Source organism: Candoia aspera, chromosome 10 (assembly GCF_035149785.1).
Source record: "Candoia aspera isolate rCanAsp1 chromosome 10, rCanAsp1.hap2, whole genome shotgun sequence".
In the NCBI taxonomy this organism is placed as follows: domain Eukaryota; kingdom Metazoa; phylum Chordata; class Lepidosauria; order Squamata; family Boidae; genus Candoia; species Candoia aspera.
The window spans coordinates 12,366,264-12,382,706 of record NC_086162.1 but is presented as its reverse complement, the minus strand read 5'-3'; the positions used below and the strand labels follow the sequence as shown (position 1 = coordinate 12,382,706).

The 16,443-nt window shown below is 47.9% G+C and overlaps 1 protein-coding gene across 1 annotated transcript; it reads left to right on the top strand.

Moving 5' to 3' along the window:
• The first annotated feature begins 9,387 nt into the window (after window positions 1-9,387).
• On the top strand, window positions 9,388-14,785 carry AHDC1 (AT-hook DNA binding motif containing 1). Its single transcript, XM_063311672.1, has one exon. The coding sequence runs from the start codon at window positions 9,529-9,531 to the stop codon at window positions 14,314-14,316; it is 4,788 nt and encodes a 1,595-aa protein (XP_063167742.1). The 5' UTR covers window positions 9,388-9,528; the 3' UTR covers window positions 14,317-14,785.
• Window positions 14,786-16,443: the final 1,658 nt, after the last annotated feature.

Here is a 16,443-nt window from a genome sequence, read left to right as displayed (position 1 = left end):
CTGCAGAGAAGGCCCACCTCCTGGACCCCGCCAGATGGAATTCTCTTATTGATGGCTTTTGCTGCAAGAGATTAACATGACTGCCTCTCAGAAAAGTTCAGTGTTGGGCAAGCCTTTTGTTGGGCTAATAAAGGTATTGCCTCAAGGATTTGGGGATGTATTTTCTCATGGCTACCATGGCTACCATTTTACTTTTCTTTTTACTGTACTGAGTGAGCTCAACCAATAGAGTGAGCAAAAGGCAACTTACTGTGTTCTGACAGGTCAGCCTTGACTTAGAAGATAAGGCAGAATCCAGATCTCTTATTCTGTAGGAAATCTTGGGCAGCCTCTCTATTCCAATCCTGTAGATTCCCCACTGAAAGGAAGAGATTGATGGGAAAGACCCCTGCCTGAAGTTAAAGCCATTCCAAAATGTAATTTAAAAAGTTACCCCTAAACATGTAAGTTTTAAGGCGAGAGGAGAGAGAAACCTATTACATATATGGGGAGTACAGGTAGTCCTCATTTAATGACCATTCAGTTAGTGATGGTTCAGACTTACGATGGTGCTGACTTACAACCAGTGTTCACACCTACGACTGTTGCAGTGTCCCTGTGGTCAAGTGATCACAATTTGGACACTTGGCAACTGGTTCACATTTATGACCGTCACAGCATTCTGTGGTCATGTGATAGCCATTTTCGACCCTCCCAGCAAAGCTTCTGGCAAGCAAAATCAATGGGGTACCATGTGATTCACTTAACGACCATATGGTCCACTTAACAATCGTGGTGATTTGCTTAATGACCACTGCAAAAAAGGTCATAAAATCAGTTTGGATTCACTTAATGACCACTTTGCTTAGCAACCAAAATTCCGGTCTCTATTGTCGTTAAGCGAGGATTACCTGTAGTATCAGTGATGTTGAATTAAAAACTTCAATATTAAAATTACATGTTGCTTTTGTCCTGTTCCATGCCTTTTTTTGAAGTGTAACCCTCTGTATACTACTCAAAAGATTGAATGTGGCCCTCAGCTGCAAAAGAATTGAGGAAACCTAGAGGAGATAGCGCTGCTCCAGATGAACAAGTAACCAACTTAGCATACAGCAGTTTTCTGTTTTTCCAGTACTCAGTTACTCTGATACTGTCCCTGAAGATTCTGTGGTTGGACTCTGAAGAAAACCTAACCATTTGAGCTGAACTGGCAGAGAGCAGGGCATTAAGAAATCTTGATTGTCTGAATGCAAAATGCTAGTAGATCCACAATTATGTGGAAGCTTGCTTCTGTTGTATTCACATGTGACCAGAAGGCCCAGCTAATCTTGGCTTCCTGAAGCAAATACCAGTATGGACTACTTGATTAGTAAAATATTGGGTGCAGGCATAGGTGTTATTACCAGCCCATGAAAAATAGTTTATGTCTGTTGAAAGGATACAGTGTACATTAAAGCCATACCCAAGTTCTGCTATGGAGAACGTCGTGTGTGCAGCAGCAACCCAATAATTGTCTAAAGGGGCATATGTGACTCAATGGAGGGTTGCACAGGCATTTGTGTTTTTTATACAAATAAACAGTTTGAAAAACAGCTGCTGAGGCTGAGTTTCAATGGCATAAATGTCCTTGTCACCAGGAAATAAAGTCTCATCCGAGTCCTGATTTCTGGTGATCTACATCAATTCATCTTGACAGTAACTCAGAAGGGGTTTGCCATTGCTTGCTTCCAAAAATGCCTGTTCCTAAAATTTATGCTCTGTATCAGCCTTTACCAGCCTGGTGATGTCCAGATTGGATTGTGTCTTGAACCAAACCTAGCCAGCATGGCCAGTAAGAGTCCAGATCCAGCCCATCTATACCAAGGTAGAAGTGGTGTCCTGCATGGGTCAGGATCTAGATACCTTCAGCATCCCCTTCCCTTTGTCCAATAAGATCTCGGAGAAGGGACTCCTTTAGGGTCCCTTCATTTAGGGAATGTTGTCAGCAAAGACCTTAAAAACCTTTAAGGCAGGTCCTTTCAGCCGCTGCCCCCTTTCTCTGGAATTGCATCCGCCCCAAGATCTGTAAGGTCCCTAACCTTACAGCTGAGTTTCAGAAATTCTATCAAAACCTGGCTGTCCTAGCAAGGCTTGGGGATATATGTGCTGTAACCTTGTTCTTTCTTACAGCGTGTGGTGTTCACTTTTAATTGAGTTTTGTGTTCCTGGGTGTAGAAGTGAGACTTCTGATTGTTGGATGTTATTGTTTGTTTGTTGATGTTACAACCTTACTTACAGAGGTTTGTTCTTCAAAGCCAGTAGCAATCAAAGCAGTTTATAAACTAGACAGACAGACAGATGATGGATGGATGGATGGATGGGTGGATGATAGACAGACAGACAGATAATCCTCGATCCGCTGCCTCTTGCATTCCCTCAGTTGATCAGACAGGGACCATACTGTGGGTGTGGCTAATGCTAGATTTTTATATTAATTTTATTATGGTCACCGAGGCTAAATTATTAAAGAATGGGGGAAGAAATAGTCACTTAGGTGTACAAGGATCTAATTTAGCTCTTGTTTCCTTGCCTGTTAGGAGATCCACTTCACATTTGGATCCCATTTCTATGGAACCTGTCACCTTTTCTAGGTCATACCATTTCAGGCACCAAGTAGAGATTAAAAAAAAAATCAGGAGTCTGGGAGTATCTTTTCCAACTAACATCTTTTATTAATAGGCAGAAGCTTTCATGGGCTTTTGTTTTTAATAAATAATAAGTTTTTTTTAATTGGAAAAGGTGCTACCAGACGCCTCCTGTTTTCTTGCTACCGTGAACTAACATGGCTGTCCTACTACAATGTCTACAAGTGGGGGTTGGCATGACCGAAAGTGCTCCATACAGAGCAACCTCTAAGAGGTGAGAAGCAGAAGTCTTCCTGGCGTGCTCGGTGTTGACCAGCAGAACATGTTTTTATATTAAGGAGCCTTCTTGTCATGCAAGCCTCCTTCAGCAGCCCCAAATTATCTGGGGCTGAGGGCTTCAGTGAGAGCCCAGTCTTAAAAAAGAATCATTATTTGGGGTCTGCCTGAGCTGGTGACCTACTCTGCTATTCTTGGTGTTCCCCATTTTGGTCTGCTGTGAGACCCAGTTCGGTGTAGCGGTTAAGGCATCAGGCTGGAACCGGGGGACCCTGAGTTCCATAGACCCGAAGCCAGCAGGGTGACCTTGGGCCAGTCCCTCTCTCTCTCTAAGCCCTGGGAAGCCGGATATGGCAACCCACTTCTGAAACCTTGCCAAAAAATCTTGCACGGACTTACCCAGGCAGTTGCCAGGAGTCAACGCTGACTCAAAGGCACCAAAAAAAGGACTGCTATCTAGAACAGTTTGGTCACCATAATCTTCTTTGAGCAGACAGAGAAAAGGGACTTTCTTAACAGGGAAAAAAAAGCTTCAGGAGGATGCAGGAACCGTCTGTGTGTTAAGTCTGAAGCAAAACCTTCAGGTCTTGGCCCAAATGGAGTATTTCCCCACCCCCCACCCCACTTCTCTCTGCCAAGAAGAAAATTGCAAACAAAGAACTTCCATTCTTTCTCTCAGTGGCTCCCCATCTGTCCTTCCTTTCTTCCTTCTAGACCCCAGGCGAGGGGAGGTGCAGACCGGTGTAACTGATCCATTTTTAAAACCTTGGTGCCAGGTGCATGCTTTCTCAGCCAGGTTTCAGCAGGCTGCCCTTCGGCTGTTGCGCGCATGCACACGTACACACAAAAGGCAAATGCACAAAGGTTGCCTTTTTTTTTCCCCCCCCCTTTTGGTCGAACCAGAGTAATAGAACAGCCAGGTCAGAAAGTTTAAGCAAGAGAGTAGGAATAACTTTGGGAGGGCTTTTAACCATTTCGCAGACCTGGAAGGAATTCTGTAGCTCATCAGAGACACCTAGTGGAGACAGGCTCCTAAAACCTTCCGCCAAAGGTGACTGGCACATTGGAGGCAAGACTTCTCATTGCTCTGGGACACCCACCATTCCCTGATTTCATTTGATCACAGCTTGTTGTTTCCTTACTCCATAGACATGCATTGAAATAGAAAATGGGGTCCCCATTTTATCAATTTGTACCCCCCAAGAATTTCTATGCTTTCGATAGATAAATAGCAGACAGAACCATTTTCTTTTTTCCCATGACTGCTTCTCCATGAGATAAAAGCTACACCAGTTGAATTGTTGCTTACTAGCGCAAGACAGCATTTCTGTTAGGTTGCAGTGACATCCTTGCGTTTATCTCCCTTTCCTGGTCTTAAGCCATCCAAGTATAAATCCAAGCAGAATGATGTGAAGCGCCTTGGTCTACATAACAATGCAGTGCATTTGCTAGGGCAGGGTTTCTCAACCTTGGCAACTTGAAGATGTGTGGACTTCAACTCCCAGAATTCCCCAGCCAGCCATGGTCCTGAGCACCTTGAGTGTCCCACTCTGTTTCTCCCACATAATGGTGAGGTTGGGTCTGTTTGAGGAGCTCAGCTTTGGCGCTGCTTTGCATGGCCAGCTCCTCAGGACTGCGGATGCTGTTGGGCCAGCACGGGGGAGGAGTAGAAGCTATAATGAAGACCTTGTCCCTGGCCTTCCTCTCTAAGCGGCAGGTGGCTGTCAAATTGCAAGCCACTGCAGTCTAGGTGAACACCACAGCTCTTCAGGTCCTGGGAGAGTCGGTCAATATCCTTCATGATGTCTATGAGCTGCACCACAGGGTAGAGGTTGATTCTGCCGTTGCCACACTTGCTTTTCAACAGTGAGATGATGCTATCAATGTTACACCTCCCTGAGGCTAATGTGGCATTGGAGAAGGTTTTGGCAGCTCTGTCCTGCGTGGTGGTTTCCTCCAAGTCTTGGATGTCAGCAGGGCAGGGGATGCTGGCTAGGGAATTCTGGGGGTTGAAGTCCACGTTTCTGCAAGTGGCCAAGGTTGAGAAACACTGTGCTAGGGTGTAGCCTATATGGCTAACTTCTGAGTAAGCTGGCAAAGTTGCTGAAATCAATGCGGAGGGGAGGGGAATTTATTTGGGAGAATAAATTTTATTCAGGATCTTCATGGCAGTTGGATTTTAAAAGGATTTTATTCCCTGTGACTCTCAAACTCCAAACAGGCTGTGATCAAACCTCCCACCATCTTTAAAGAGTCCCAGGAGATGCGGGTGTTTAGCATTTTCCCCCTGCTGTTTTCTCCATTTAACACCTCTACTCCTACCCCCACAAAGCTGCTTTTCATTTTGCAGCTGAAAAAAAATAGGTATCTGTATCATGCTTCTGTCTGTCTGTCTGTCTGTCTGTCTGTCTGTCTGTCTGTCTTGCAAAAAAGAAAAAACAGCAGATTTTTAGACTGGAAAAACAGCAGCAGTGGTGGGTGGGGTTCTTTAGGGAAAAAAAAAACTCTTTCCCAGCACTGTTGTCCCAGTTGAAATCAGAGTATTCTGCACTTGCTTTAGATGTTTTAAAAATCAACAATAAATCTGGTTTCCCGCATCACATCTGTTTTGGCCCGCCTGGTGTTTTTGGTGAGGAATGAAGATGTTCAAAGCAGTGTCAGGGCTGGGTACCTTAATGATGGATTCTATTAAAATACATGAGTTTTTGAAGACTCTGTTGTGTGAGAGTGCAAAAAGGCACAGAAGACAGCAGTCAGGGCATTCTTCCCAGGTGGGACAATAATCAAAATCTCAAGTGGAGGCTGCTACCACATATTTAGAGTGAAATGCTCCAGTTTTGTAGCATCAGGCAGATAGCCATTCCTATTCTATTCTCCTAATGTTCCATATATCCTCAAAACCATTGATCAGCACCACTGGGCTATTTAGGCAGTTTTCCTCACCCTTAATTTTTAAAAAATAATGTCATCAACCTTTGGGATCGCCTCCTCCGCTCTTACCACCATGGATTATCTCTCTTGTGGGGGTGCTATACCTAGAAACCAAGAGAATGAGCCTATCATTATTATATAGCAGCCTGCCCCACCTTTCAGATGGGTGCAATTGTCATAAGACCTAGCTGGTGTGCCCAGGTATGTTGAGAGTTGTAGTCTAACCCATATGGAAGTTGCCAGGATGGGTAAGGCTGACAGAATGTTCTTGAGAACTTAAATTCTGCCAAGTTGCTGAACTGTTGACCACCTTGTTTCAGTGCTTCTGCTGAATTCTGAGCCAGTGTGGTCAGTGTCCGCCTGTCTCTGGATCCCTGCTCTCTCTCACTTCAAATGGAGGACAAACAAGTACAGCAGATCTAATGGAGGACTTGGCATCTCACAGTGGGTTGTGAGGTTTCTAGCTGCTCTTCCAGGGTAGAAATGGTAGGGGAGGTAGAATTAGGGGGCAAGTGAGAAAGAGAAAAAAGAGGCAAATGTAGTTTAGGAATAAACTGTGATACCGGGGAGTCTAGTGCACCAAAGCTCCCTGCTTGGGGAAAAAAAAAGAAACAATTGTTATAGCAACCTCAAATCCTTAAACGAGGAACCTCATAATCTTAGGCTGGGACTTTCTGAGCTCTCCTGGATTTCTTCCTGCACGGAAAGGAATGCTGGCGTGCTCTTGTGATTAGCCAGCAACATGAAGCCCCAGGTTCGGCAAAGCTATTTTTGCTTGAGCCAGAGAATAATACCTTTTACTGCAGTGTTTCTCAACCTCAGCAAGTTTAAGATGTGTGGACTTCAACTCCCTGAATTCCCCAGCCATCCTTGAGAAACACTGTTCTACTAGCTTGTTGCCTGTTGGTCATCTGCAGCTGATCTGGGGATGCTAAGCAAGATAATATATTCTCTAGATCTAGCCATGTTTCTGGCCCTATTGTTGAGGCAAGAGTCTTGGCTTAAAATAGAGGTAGACCCTGATTTGTGCCACCCCTGCTCTGCAGCAGAACAAAACAAAGGTGTCATTGGTATAGCCTTCCGTTGGGCTCTGGGATCCTTTCACATGCAGTGAGATTAGTAAATTGACTAGACCAAGCCAGGCTAAACTCTGGTTGATGATTTTTTTCCCCTTCTTCTCCACAGAGAATTCAAGTGTAACAGCAGGAGCAGCAAAACAGAAGGTGAGTTGTGAAATGTGGACTTTTTGTTCCTCCCAACCCCAGGAGATAGCAGTGGAACAAACAAGTATGGAGGTAGCTTCAGGGCTCTTTGGTGCAAGCAGCTTGTCACACTTGGGTTTCCCCAGGATTATGTGTGCAGCACAACCTATGTTTACCACATTTACTTCCTTGCATCTGGGGGAAATGTAGTATTATGTGGTTGATGTTGTCTCAAATAACATCCAGTTACCTTTGGAATGCTTTGGGATGTATGAATATGTAATCATAGGAAGATCTTGGAACTCATTTGTGACCCCAATTCTTGAGTAAAGACATCATGTGCCCTTTTGATCTTGCACCAATGACCTTGTATTCCCCACATTGCAGGGATGTTTCTGGACCTCCCAGTACTTGGATCCAACATGATCTTCCCTGATCTAAAGAGGGGAGCAGGAATCTCTGATGAGCTACAGTACAAATGGGGAACATTAGAAGCTTTCTGGTTCTCATGAATGAAGATATACAGCTGCAACCAGTTTTCCAAGTGTTCTCCATGCTCAGGGAACCCCTATAAGAGGGGCACCATTCCCTTCTGTTGGGATCCCCATCACAGCAAGATGCTTCCACACCCCTATCCTTCTCTTCTTCTCTCATATATCAGCAGAGCAGTGATCCTCCATGGGCTGAGGTTCAGATCTTTTGATACAGTGCCTACTTACTAGCCTGAAGGAGAACAAACATATTATCAGGCCTACCCCATGTCCGCCTCATGGAGATAGAACATGATGCCAGCATATTGGGTCATGGTGCCTGGAATGTCAATCCCAAATATCACTGTTCTGCTGATTTATCGTGGACATTATCCACCAGGAAGCTCATCTTTGCTAGAAATGAGATCACTGCAGGGAAGAGCTCTTGCACTTATTTCTGTGGGGTTCACACAAGAGAACTTCCTGGTAAACTCTGCTCTTCATGGCCATTAGATCTCCCCGCCTCCCACTTTGTCACCATTCAAGACATCCGTAATATGCGTCACTTCACTTTGTGACAAGGCCACTTCTCCTTGGTAATGCTAAAGGGCACACAGGAACTTAAATGTAAGCCGTAAAGCACTTGAGGCATATTTTGACTAATACAAGGCCATGATTAGATCATTGTCTCACTCCCTTCTTTCCTTCCTTACCTCTTAATTTCCCCCAGTTTGGCACTCCCTAGGTATCACACTCCAACTCCCATCGTTCCCAGGCACTGTGGTCAGAAGTGAGGGATGATGGGTGTTGTAGGTGAGAGCTCGGAAGTCATCATGTTGGGAAAATTTCTCTGTTATATAATTCTACTTGCATAACCCACATTGCACATAATCACATCCTGGAAGGGGATGGAGCTTTCAGCTTACAAGATCCAGCTTCTGTGGAGCTGAGAAATCAGTGAATCTAGTGTGCAGATAACAGTAGAGGGTCTCCTAATTTTTTAGACCAGGGACCAAGACCAACCTACAAGTTTTTAAAAGGAGCAGAATATTTGTATGTTAGATATTTTGATCAGGGCAATGTTCACCCCCTTTCTAGCAGTGAAAACAACGGCATGGGCTTGGTGGAAGTGTGTGCATGGATGGTTTCATCCATGATTTCTACACAGCTCTCTCAAGATGTGGGAATAACAGTATTTGAAAGTCTTATCCCATGTGGCCACCAACAATTCCAACTGTCTTCATTTTCTGTGGTTATAGGAGAGATAGGGTAAACAGCCTGCCCTCCCCCTTCATTGCTGAAGGAGAAGAATCCTTGGAAGTTGCACCTACTCCTTTTTTGCAGCATCTCCTCTAGCCTGGGCAGATCAGCCAAATGATAGCCACATAAAGCACATTATAAAAACCTATTTCCAGTCTTTAAGATATGCAGTGAAAGTAGACTGGTGGCAAGATGTGGGAAAGCTGCCAAAAATGGTACTCCAATTTGGAAGGTCTACATATTAATTAGTACAGGAGAATGCAAAATAGGCTGCAATTTTTGGCAATATATCGCATTATTTTATAATATATAGGAATACTTGCCCCAGCTTGTAGTGTTATCCCCTGATGTTTTTTCCACCCCCAGTAGCAACACCCAGATGTGTAGAGAAGAGCTGGAGAAATGTCCCACGGGGTGACCTTGCAACATAGGTTAACCACTTCTTCATTTCACAAGGAAAAGAGGGGAATAGAAAATGGGTATTTCAGTCTTGGTGGCAACCCCAGAGCCACTGCAAAGGAGCTTAAGATGTTCTCTCTTCCTGTTCCAGGCCCAGGCACCCCATTTACAGATGTCCATCCAAGCAATTGTTCCGCCAAGAGGCATGCTAGCGAAGATGAGTTGAGGAAGCGCCTGAAATCCCAAGGGTCACCAGTACTGTCAACAGGAGGTGCTCTGCGCAGCACTTCCTCTTCTGACTACACCCAAGAGCCAAAGTTCTACCAGTCAGGACATCCTGGTCAAAAGTCATCAGTGTGCCTGGCAGAGAAAGCCTTGACGTATAGCATGCACAGCTTCCCAGAAGGTTCTTGCACTGGGTTAGGTCAGGAGCACAAAACTAGCTCCTTACATCATTCAGAGATAGCTGAGCGGTACAAAAGCCTCCATACCCAGAGCAGCAGCAAGTCCGAGGACTTGCTGTCAGTCAGTGTTCCTGCCTGCCCTGCTGACGTCCAAGACTTGGAGGAAACCACCACGCAGGACAGAGCTGCCAAAACCTTCTCCAATGCCACATTAGCCTCAGGGAGGTGTAACATTGATAGCATCATCTCACTGTTGAAAAGCAAGTGTGGCAACGGCAGAATCAACCTCTACCCTGTGGTGCAGCTCATAGACATCATGAAGGATATTGACCGACTCTCCCAGGACCTGAAGAGCTGTGGTGTTCACCTAGACTGCAGTGGCTTGCAATTTGACAGCCACCTGCCGCTTAGAGAGGAAGGCCAGGGACAAGGTCTTCATTATAGCTTCTACTCCTCCCCCGTGCTGGCCAACAGCATCCGCAGTCCTGAGGAGCTGGCCATGCAAAGCAGCGCCAAAGCTGAGCTCCTCAAACAGACCCAACCTCGCCATTATGTGGGAGAAACAGAGGGGGACACTCAAGGTGCCCAGGACCAAATCAGCCAGAGTAGTCCTATTCTGAAGGTTCCCAGTAGTCTTGATGAAGCTAGCAGCTCAGAGTCTGAGACTACCGATTATCCTGAACTAGCCAATACAGATATCCTGAATGAACTGGCTTCTCTGGCCTGCCCGGGGCCTCAGTTATTAGATCATCAGCATCCAGAAAGCCACCGACAGCTGCTACAAAGCCAAGGGGCAGAGTCAAGGTCTCAGTTAATTGGCTCACAGTCTCTAGAACACCAGCCCCAGCTGGTCGATTCTAAGTCTCTAGAGCCTCCTCCAGAACCATTGGCCCTGCAGACAGTGGATCCCTTGCCTGTCCCACTGGGGCTGCAGACTCTAGAGCCTCTGGAGCTTCAGTCTTTGGAACCGCTTTCTGAGTCACTGTCACTCCAGTCCCTAGAACCCCTTTCTGAGCCTCTAGGGCTCCAGTCTTTAGGGACACTGGACCACCAACTGCTTGACTCCCAGCCCCAGCTTCTGGATCCAGAGGCTCAGCTGCTAGCCCCTTTGCCCAAGTTGCTGGACTCCCAGCCCCATCTGGGGACAGAGGAGTCTTCAGGAGCACTCTCACTACAACCTGGAGCCCGCCTTGGAGGCTGCTCCTTAAGAGGAGTGATAAGGCGAGGCGCTGGGCGGGGAAGGGATGATCACAGGAAATACGCTCTACGTAGAACAGATAAACCAAAGATCCTCTGTCGTCGGAGGAGGGGAGGCCGAGGGCAGCGAGCAGAGATTGTCACTGACACCAAAGTCCTCCCCATGGCTGCACCAGTGGAGATGGTCGTGGCACAGCCAGAAGAACCCAGGATGCAAGTGACTACCGTTGCAATAGATGAAGTAGCAGATCCCATTGTTTCCGCTTTGGAGCCTGAAGATGGCCGGAAAGCTGCTGCCATCCTGAATCCCCCAAAGCCTAAATGCCGTGGCATACGTCGGATGGTGGTGAAGATGGCCAAGATTCCGGTCTCTCTTGGGAGGAGGAATAAGACTACATACAAAGTGTCCTCTCTCAATAGCAACTTGAACCTAGAGGGCAAAGAGATCACAGCCTGCCCCTCTGTAGAACCCACTCCCCTGCTGAAGATGAAAAACAATGGCCGGAACGTGGTAGTGGTTTTTCCTCCAGGAGAAATGCCGATCATCCTAAAGCGCAAGCGGGGGAGGCCCCCCAAAAACCTGATGCTTGGGCCCTGCAAACCTAAGGAGCCCGCACCAGAAGTGAAAAAGCGGAGGAGGAGGAAGCAGAAGTTGGCATCACCACAGCCCTCTTACGTTGCGGACACCAACGACAGCAAAGCCGACTATTCAGACGTCCTGGCAAAGCTCGCCTTTCTCAACCGCCAGAGCCAGTGCTCGGCTCGTTGCTCCCCACCCCGCTGCTGGACCCCGACTGAGCCAGACTCCATCCACCAGGCTCCTGACACTCAAAGTATCTCCCACTTTTTGCACCGAGTTCAAGGCTTCCGCAGGCGAGGCGGCAAAGGAGGTGGGTTTGGGCGTGGAGGGAGCCATTCAGCCCGTTCCTCCCGCTGCTCCTTTAGTGATTTCTTTGAAGGCATTGGTAAAAAGAAAAAAGGGGTTCTGGGGACAGCCATGCACGCCGACCCCACTCATCCACGGAAAAGAGGCCGTCCGGAGCCAGACCCCATGGAGAAGCCCAAAAGAAAGAGGCGATCTCGCAAAAATGGGGTTTTGTTTCCTGAGCAGAACCCTGGCCAGAATTTCAGTGATGGGTCCTCAGAATGGTGTGGAGAAAAAGAAAGTCTTTGGATGTCCCACCAAGGACACCTTTCCAGTCAAGCCAACAGGAACTGCAGCTACCAAGGCACCGACTCCCGGACCTTCCACTCTTCAACAGTGGAGTCAGGTTCTTCAAACCGAACTGGTTTTTATGGGGGGAGCAATCCATCATCCCAGTCTGAACTAAGCCAGGAAAGGCAGAGCCTTTTCACAGGCTATTTCCGCTCCCTATTGGATTCAGATGACTCCTCTGACCTGCTGGACTTCGCCCTCTCCAATTCTCGCTCTGCATCACGAAAATCTTCAACCACATACACAGCCCCTCCCAATGCTATCGCGACCCAGAGAGGCATGGCATCCTACCCAAGCCGGGGTGGGAAAGCCACACCCTCTTCCACCACCACAACCGCCACTAGTGAGGTGCCCTTCCACACAGTCAGCCGGCAATCGTTCCCTCCCAACAGAGCAACAGGCTACACCCTGTCTCAGGCTGCTTCTGAGTGCCGTGACCCAGATGCATTCCAGAAGCTGGCACCTCTCTCGGCGGTCTCCAGGTCTCCCACTACTCACACTACCACCGCCTCCAGCTATGCACAATATGGCAACTATGGTAGTACTGGAGGACAAACTGTGACTCCTGCCAGCTTGTTTCAGCAAGGGAAGCCCTACCACACCACACAAGACTGTCCCAACAACAAGGACTGCAGCTTCACCTATGGCAGTGGCAACAGCCTGCCCTCCTCCCCAAGCAGTGCCCACAGTGCCAGCTATACCCAGCAGACTTCAGGGTCCAGCATGCCCTTGAGCAAGCCCTCTTTCTTCAACAGCTCAGATCCCAGTCAGTTCTCCAGCTCCTCTCACACGCCCATGAGGTGTGACAGCCGGGCAAGCACTGTGTCCCCAGGGGGTTACATGGTCCCTAAGAGTTCCATCTCCTTCCAGCCTTCACCGGAGAACTGTAGGCAGTTTCCTAGTGCCTCTCAGTGGGCTTTCCGGCAAGGCTACAGCAACTTGGACTGGAACTCGGAGACCTTCAGTCAACTCTACAACCCGGGCTTTGACTGCCACATCAATGAACCCAACGTCATTCTAGACATCTCCAACTACACACCCCAGAAGGCCAAGCAACAGACAGTCTCGGAGACCTTCTCTGAATCCTCCTCAGACAGTACCCAGTTCAACCAGCCAGCAGGCTACCGAAGGGCCAACAGTGAGGCTTCGTCTAGTGAGGGGCAGTCCAGCCTCTCCAGCTTGGAGAAGTTGATGATGGACTGGAACGAGTCATCTTCAGCCCCAGGTTATAACTGGAACCAGAGCGTTTTATTCCAAAGCAGCACCAAGCCAGGACGTGGCAGGCGAAAGAAAGTGGACATATTTGATGCTGCCCATCTCAGTTTTTCCACAGGGGGCTATCCCTCCAAAAGGGGGACTGGTGCTCGGCAGCCACGGGGCTCCCGGGGTGCCTGTGCCTCCAAAAAGGAAAGAGGCACGGGCAAAGCTAAGTTCCCCACCAAATCCCAGCCAGTGAACCCGCTGTTTCAAGACAGCACTGATCTGGGGCTGGACTACTACAGTGGGGACAGCAGTATGTCCCCGCTGCCTTCGCAGTCCCGGAGCTTTGGGCTCGGTGAACGAGATCCTTGCGACTACACCGGGCCCTACTCCATGAATCCCTCCACCCCTTCGGATGGCACCTTTGGGCAAGGGTTCCAGAGTGACTCCCCCAGCCTGGGGCAGACAGACCTGGAGAACAAGCATTTCCCTGCCCTGCCCCACCAGCTGGCTGCCCCGCCCCCTCAGCAGACTGTGTTTGAGGCCAGCTTGCAGAAAGCTTTCTCACCCAACTGCTCCCCAACCCTGGCCTTTAAAGAGGACTTGCGGCCCAGCGACATCAGGAAGCTCCCGGCCTGCGACTCGCTCAAACACGGCATGCCAGGGGTGGGCGGCTTGCCCCACTCAGCCCCCCACATGACCTGCCGGGACCTCTCAATGTCTCAGCCACACTATGATTCTCCCAGCTGTAAAAACCCCAGCTATTGGTATTCCCACACTGCCAGCACCCGCAGCCCTCCCTATGACAACAAAGCTGGGGTGGGCATGCTGGTAGACTTCATGGGGAGGAGCCCAGAGGCCTCTTGCCTCAACCCCCACTTGACCAGCCCCCCCAGCAGCAACCCTTCTAAGAGCGAGAAGGAGCCCATGGACATGGCAAGGGCTCACCACCGAGGAGCCTACATTTGCCCCCTGATGAACGACTTGAGTATCTCCCCGGTCCCAAGAGACTCTATGCTGCCGCTGCAGGACAACTATAGGTACCCCAGCTTTGCACCCCAAGGGCACCCAATCATGGCTGCAGCCCAGAAGAGCGGGTTTCTGGGTCCCATGCTAGAGCAGCATCCCGAGGACACATTCACAGTCACCTCCTTGTAGTGTCATCTGAAGTGCCAACCAGACACGAGGTTTTGTTTCAGGGTAGGTGCTGAGGAAGAGCTCGGAGGGGAGGGGGTGCGCTTGGAGAAGGTGTGGGGACAGAGTGGGCTTGGGCTTTCCGCTCATCATCACCCCGATGGGACTAGCAAACAGGATCTTGGCACAGTTGGGAGAAAAAGAAATAAACAGGTTCCATGGTGGGTTGTATTTAAAAGGGTCTTTTTTAACAGTGGACAAACTCGGATGCCAACTTGCTAATGGCTGTTCGGTTGGAATTTGATCTTAGGATGACGCTGATAGGCATGTTCCCACTGCGGGCAGAGGTTTGGGCTAAGCCAATCCAGGTCAACGTGTTGATCCAGCAGGCATATTTGGAGTTCTGGAAGCAGGTGATGAGCACTCACACAAATAGCCGCCGAGACCAGGGACTTGGCATTCATTAAAAGACGGTCACAGTGGGCAGCTGTTCCCTAGCTCCCCACCACTCCGCTCATCTTCTCCCCCTCCCTCTGCCCCAGCTGAGTTTTATCTTTTGTCTTAGTGGTAGATGGGCACGTTTCCAGACCAATCTCTGGGCTGTAGCTCTATGGGCCTTAGTGTGGAGTCCAGAGGCATTCCTGTAAATGGAGACTAGACTGGTGCTTTGCTTTGTATCATGCCAGCTTTTATTTTTATTTTTTAAATTGAAAGCATCTTTAAAAGCAATAAAGTTAGGTGGAGCAGGAATCCTGGAAGATTCCAGTGAGGCATTTGAGGATGCCATGATACCCTTGATTTATGCTGACTTGTAATCTGCCTCTTTTTGCAAGGCTTAAGAAAGGGAGTGTTCTATTAACTAATAACCACTTTAGATGTGGCCACAAACAGTCCACCCAGTTTAGCAATATTCTTTCCAAAGATCGCTCATGTAATGCTCATGTTCACATAACACCCTGAATCACAAGCCTTCCACCCCACATTTTAGCTCACCATGTCGTGCAAACGCAGTCTGTGGCTAGTTTATGCTTCAGTGTATTGTGCAAATGTAGAAAAGCGGATTCATTCCATAAACCATGGTCAAGTTAATCATGGGTAAGCATGTCATGCAAATACAGTCAGTAAAGGATCTTCAGATAGCTACAATCAACAGATGTCCCTGGTACACCTTTCCAGAGAAACACCCTTCCAAAATTACATGAAGGATATATTTATTCTGGAGTAAAAGCAATTACTGGGTTCATATGTTGTCCTAAAACAGAACCTACTTCTGTGTTTGGGGTTTAGTGTTTTGCATAAACCCAGGCTTTGTGGTTTATAAACCATGGTACTACTTAGCATGGTGTGAACCTTACCAGTGGGAGCTATGTTTTGCTATAATTTAAACACACCCCTAAAATTGGGGGGTGGGAGGAGTGGGAAGATAAATGTGGTAAATCTAAACCCTGTGTGTGATCCTCACCCTTCATATGCCTATCTCGTCCTAGTGGCCTCTTTTCTGCTTAGAAATAAGCTCCAGCTACTACTAGGAAGACCCACCAGGGAAAGAGGTTATAAATGTGCAGCTCCTATTTGGATGCCCTCCATCCAGCTCTTCAAATTCAGATGTTCCATCTGTTAACTAAGCATTTGGGTTGAGATTAGTGAGGAAAGCTGGCTGTAAACAGGCTATTTGCTCTATTGTATTTCTGTATTGTTACTACTTTTATTAGCCACCTAAAGGGTTATATGCAGAAAGGCAGGATAGGAATTGGGGAAAAAATAAAACAAATATTTAGTGTTGGATAGATTACCCCAGAGGCTCCTGAAAGCTAGTTCGGGAGCTCTGAAATAACAGGATACACCTATCTGACATTCCAAACACTCAGAGTGAGAAGCAAAGGGTTTCACTTCCAAATCTCATGGGCCCTCTGTCACTCCCAAGTTCTGGAATAGGTTCCCTTGGGAGATGCACTTATCTTTCCCTCTTTTCCATCTTCAGATCAAGACTTTCCCCTTCAGCCAGGCCTTTTGAGTTCTGTGAACAGTTCTGTTTCCTATTTTGTTCAGGACTGGCCAGCGAGCTGCTGTCCCTGTGTGTAGGAAGGCAGGATATTAAACTGAAATGCAGATACCCAGTACGAGCATGCAAAATATACACATGGACCGTTA

Coding starts and splice junctions, on each gene's coding strand:
- AHDC1 (XM_063311672.1), top strand. CDS start 9,529: ATGCACAGCTTCCCAGAAGGTTCTTGCACTGGGTTAGGTCAGGAGCAC.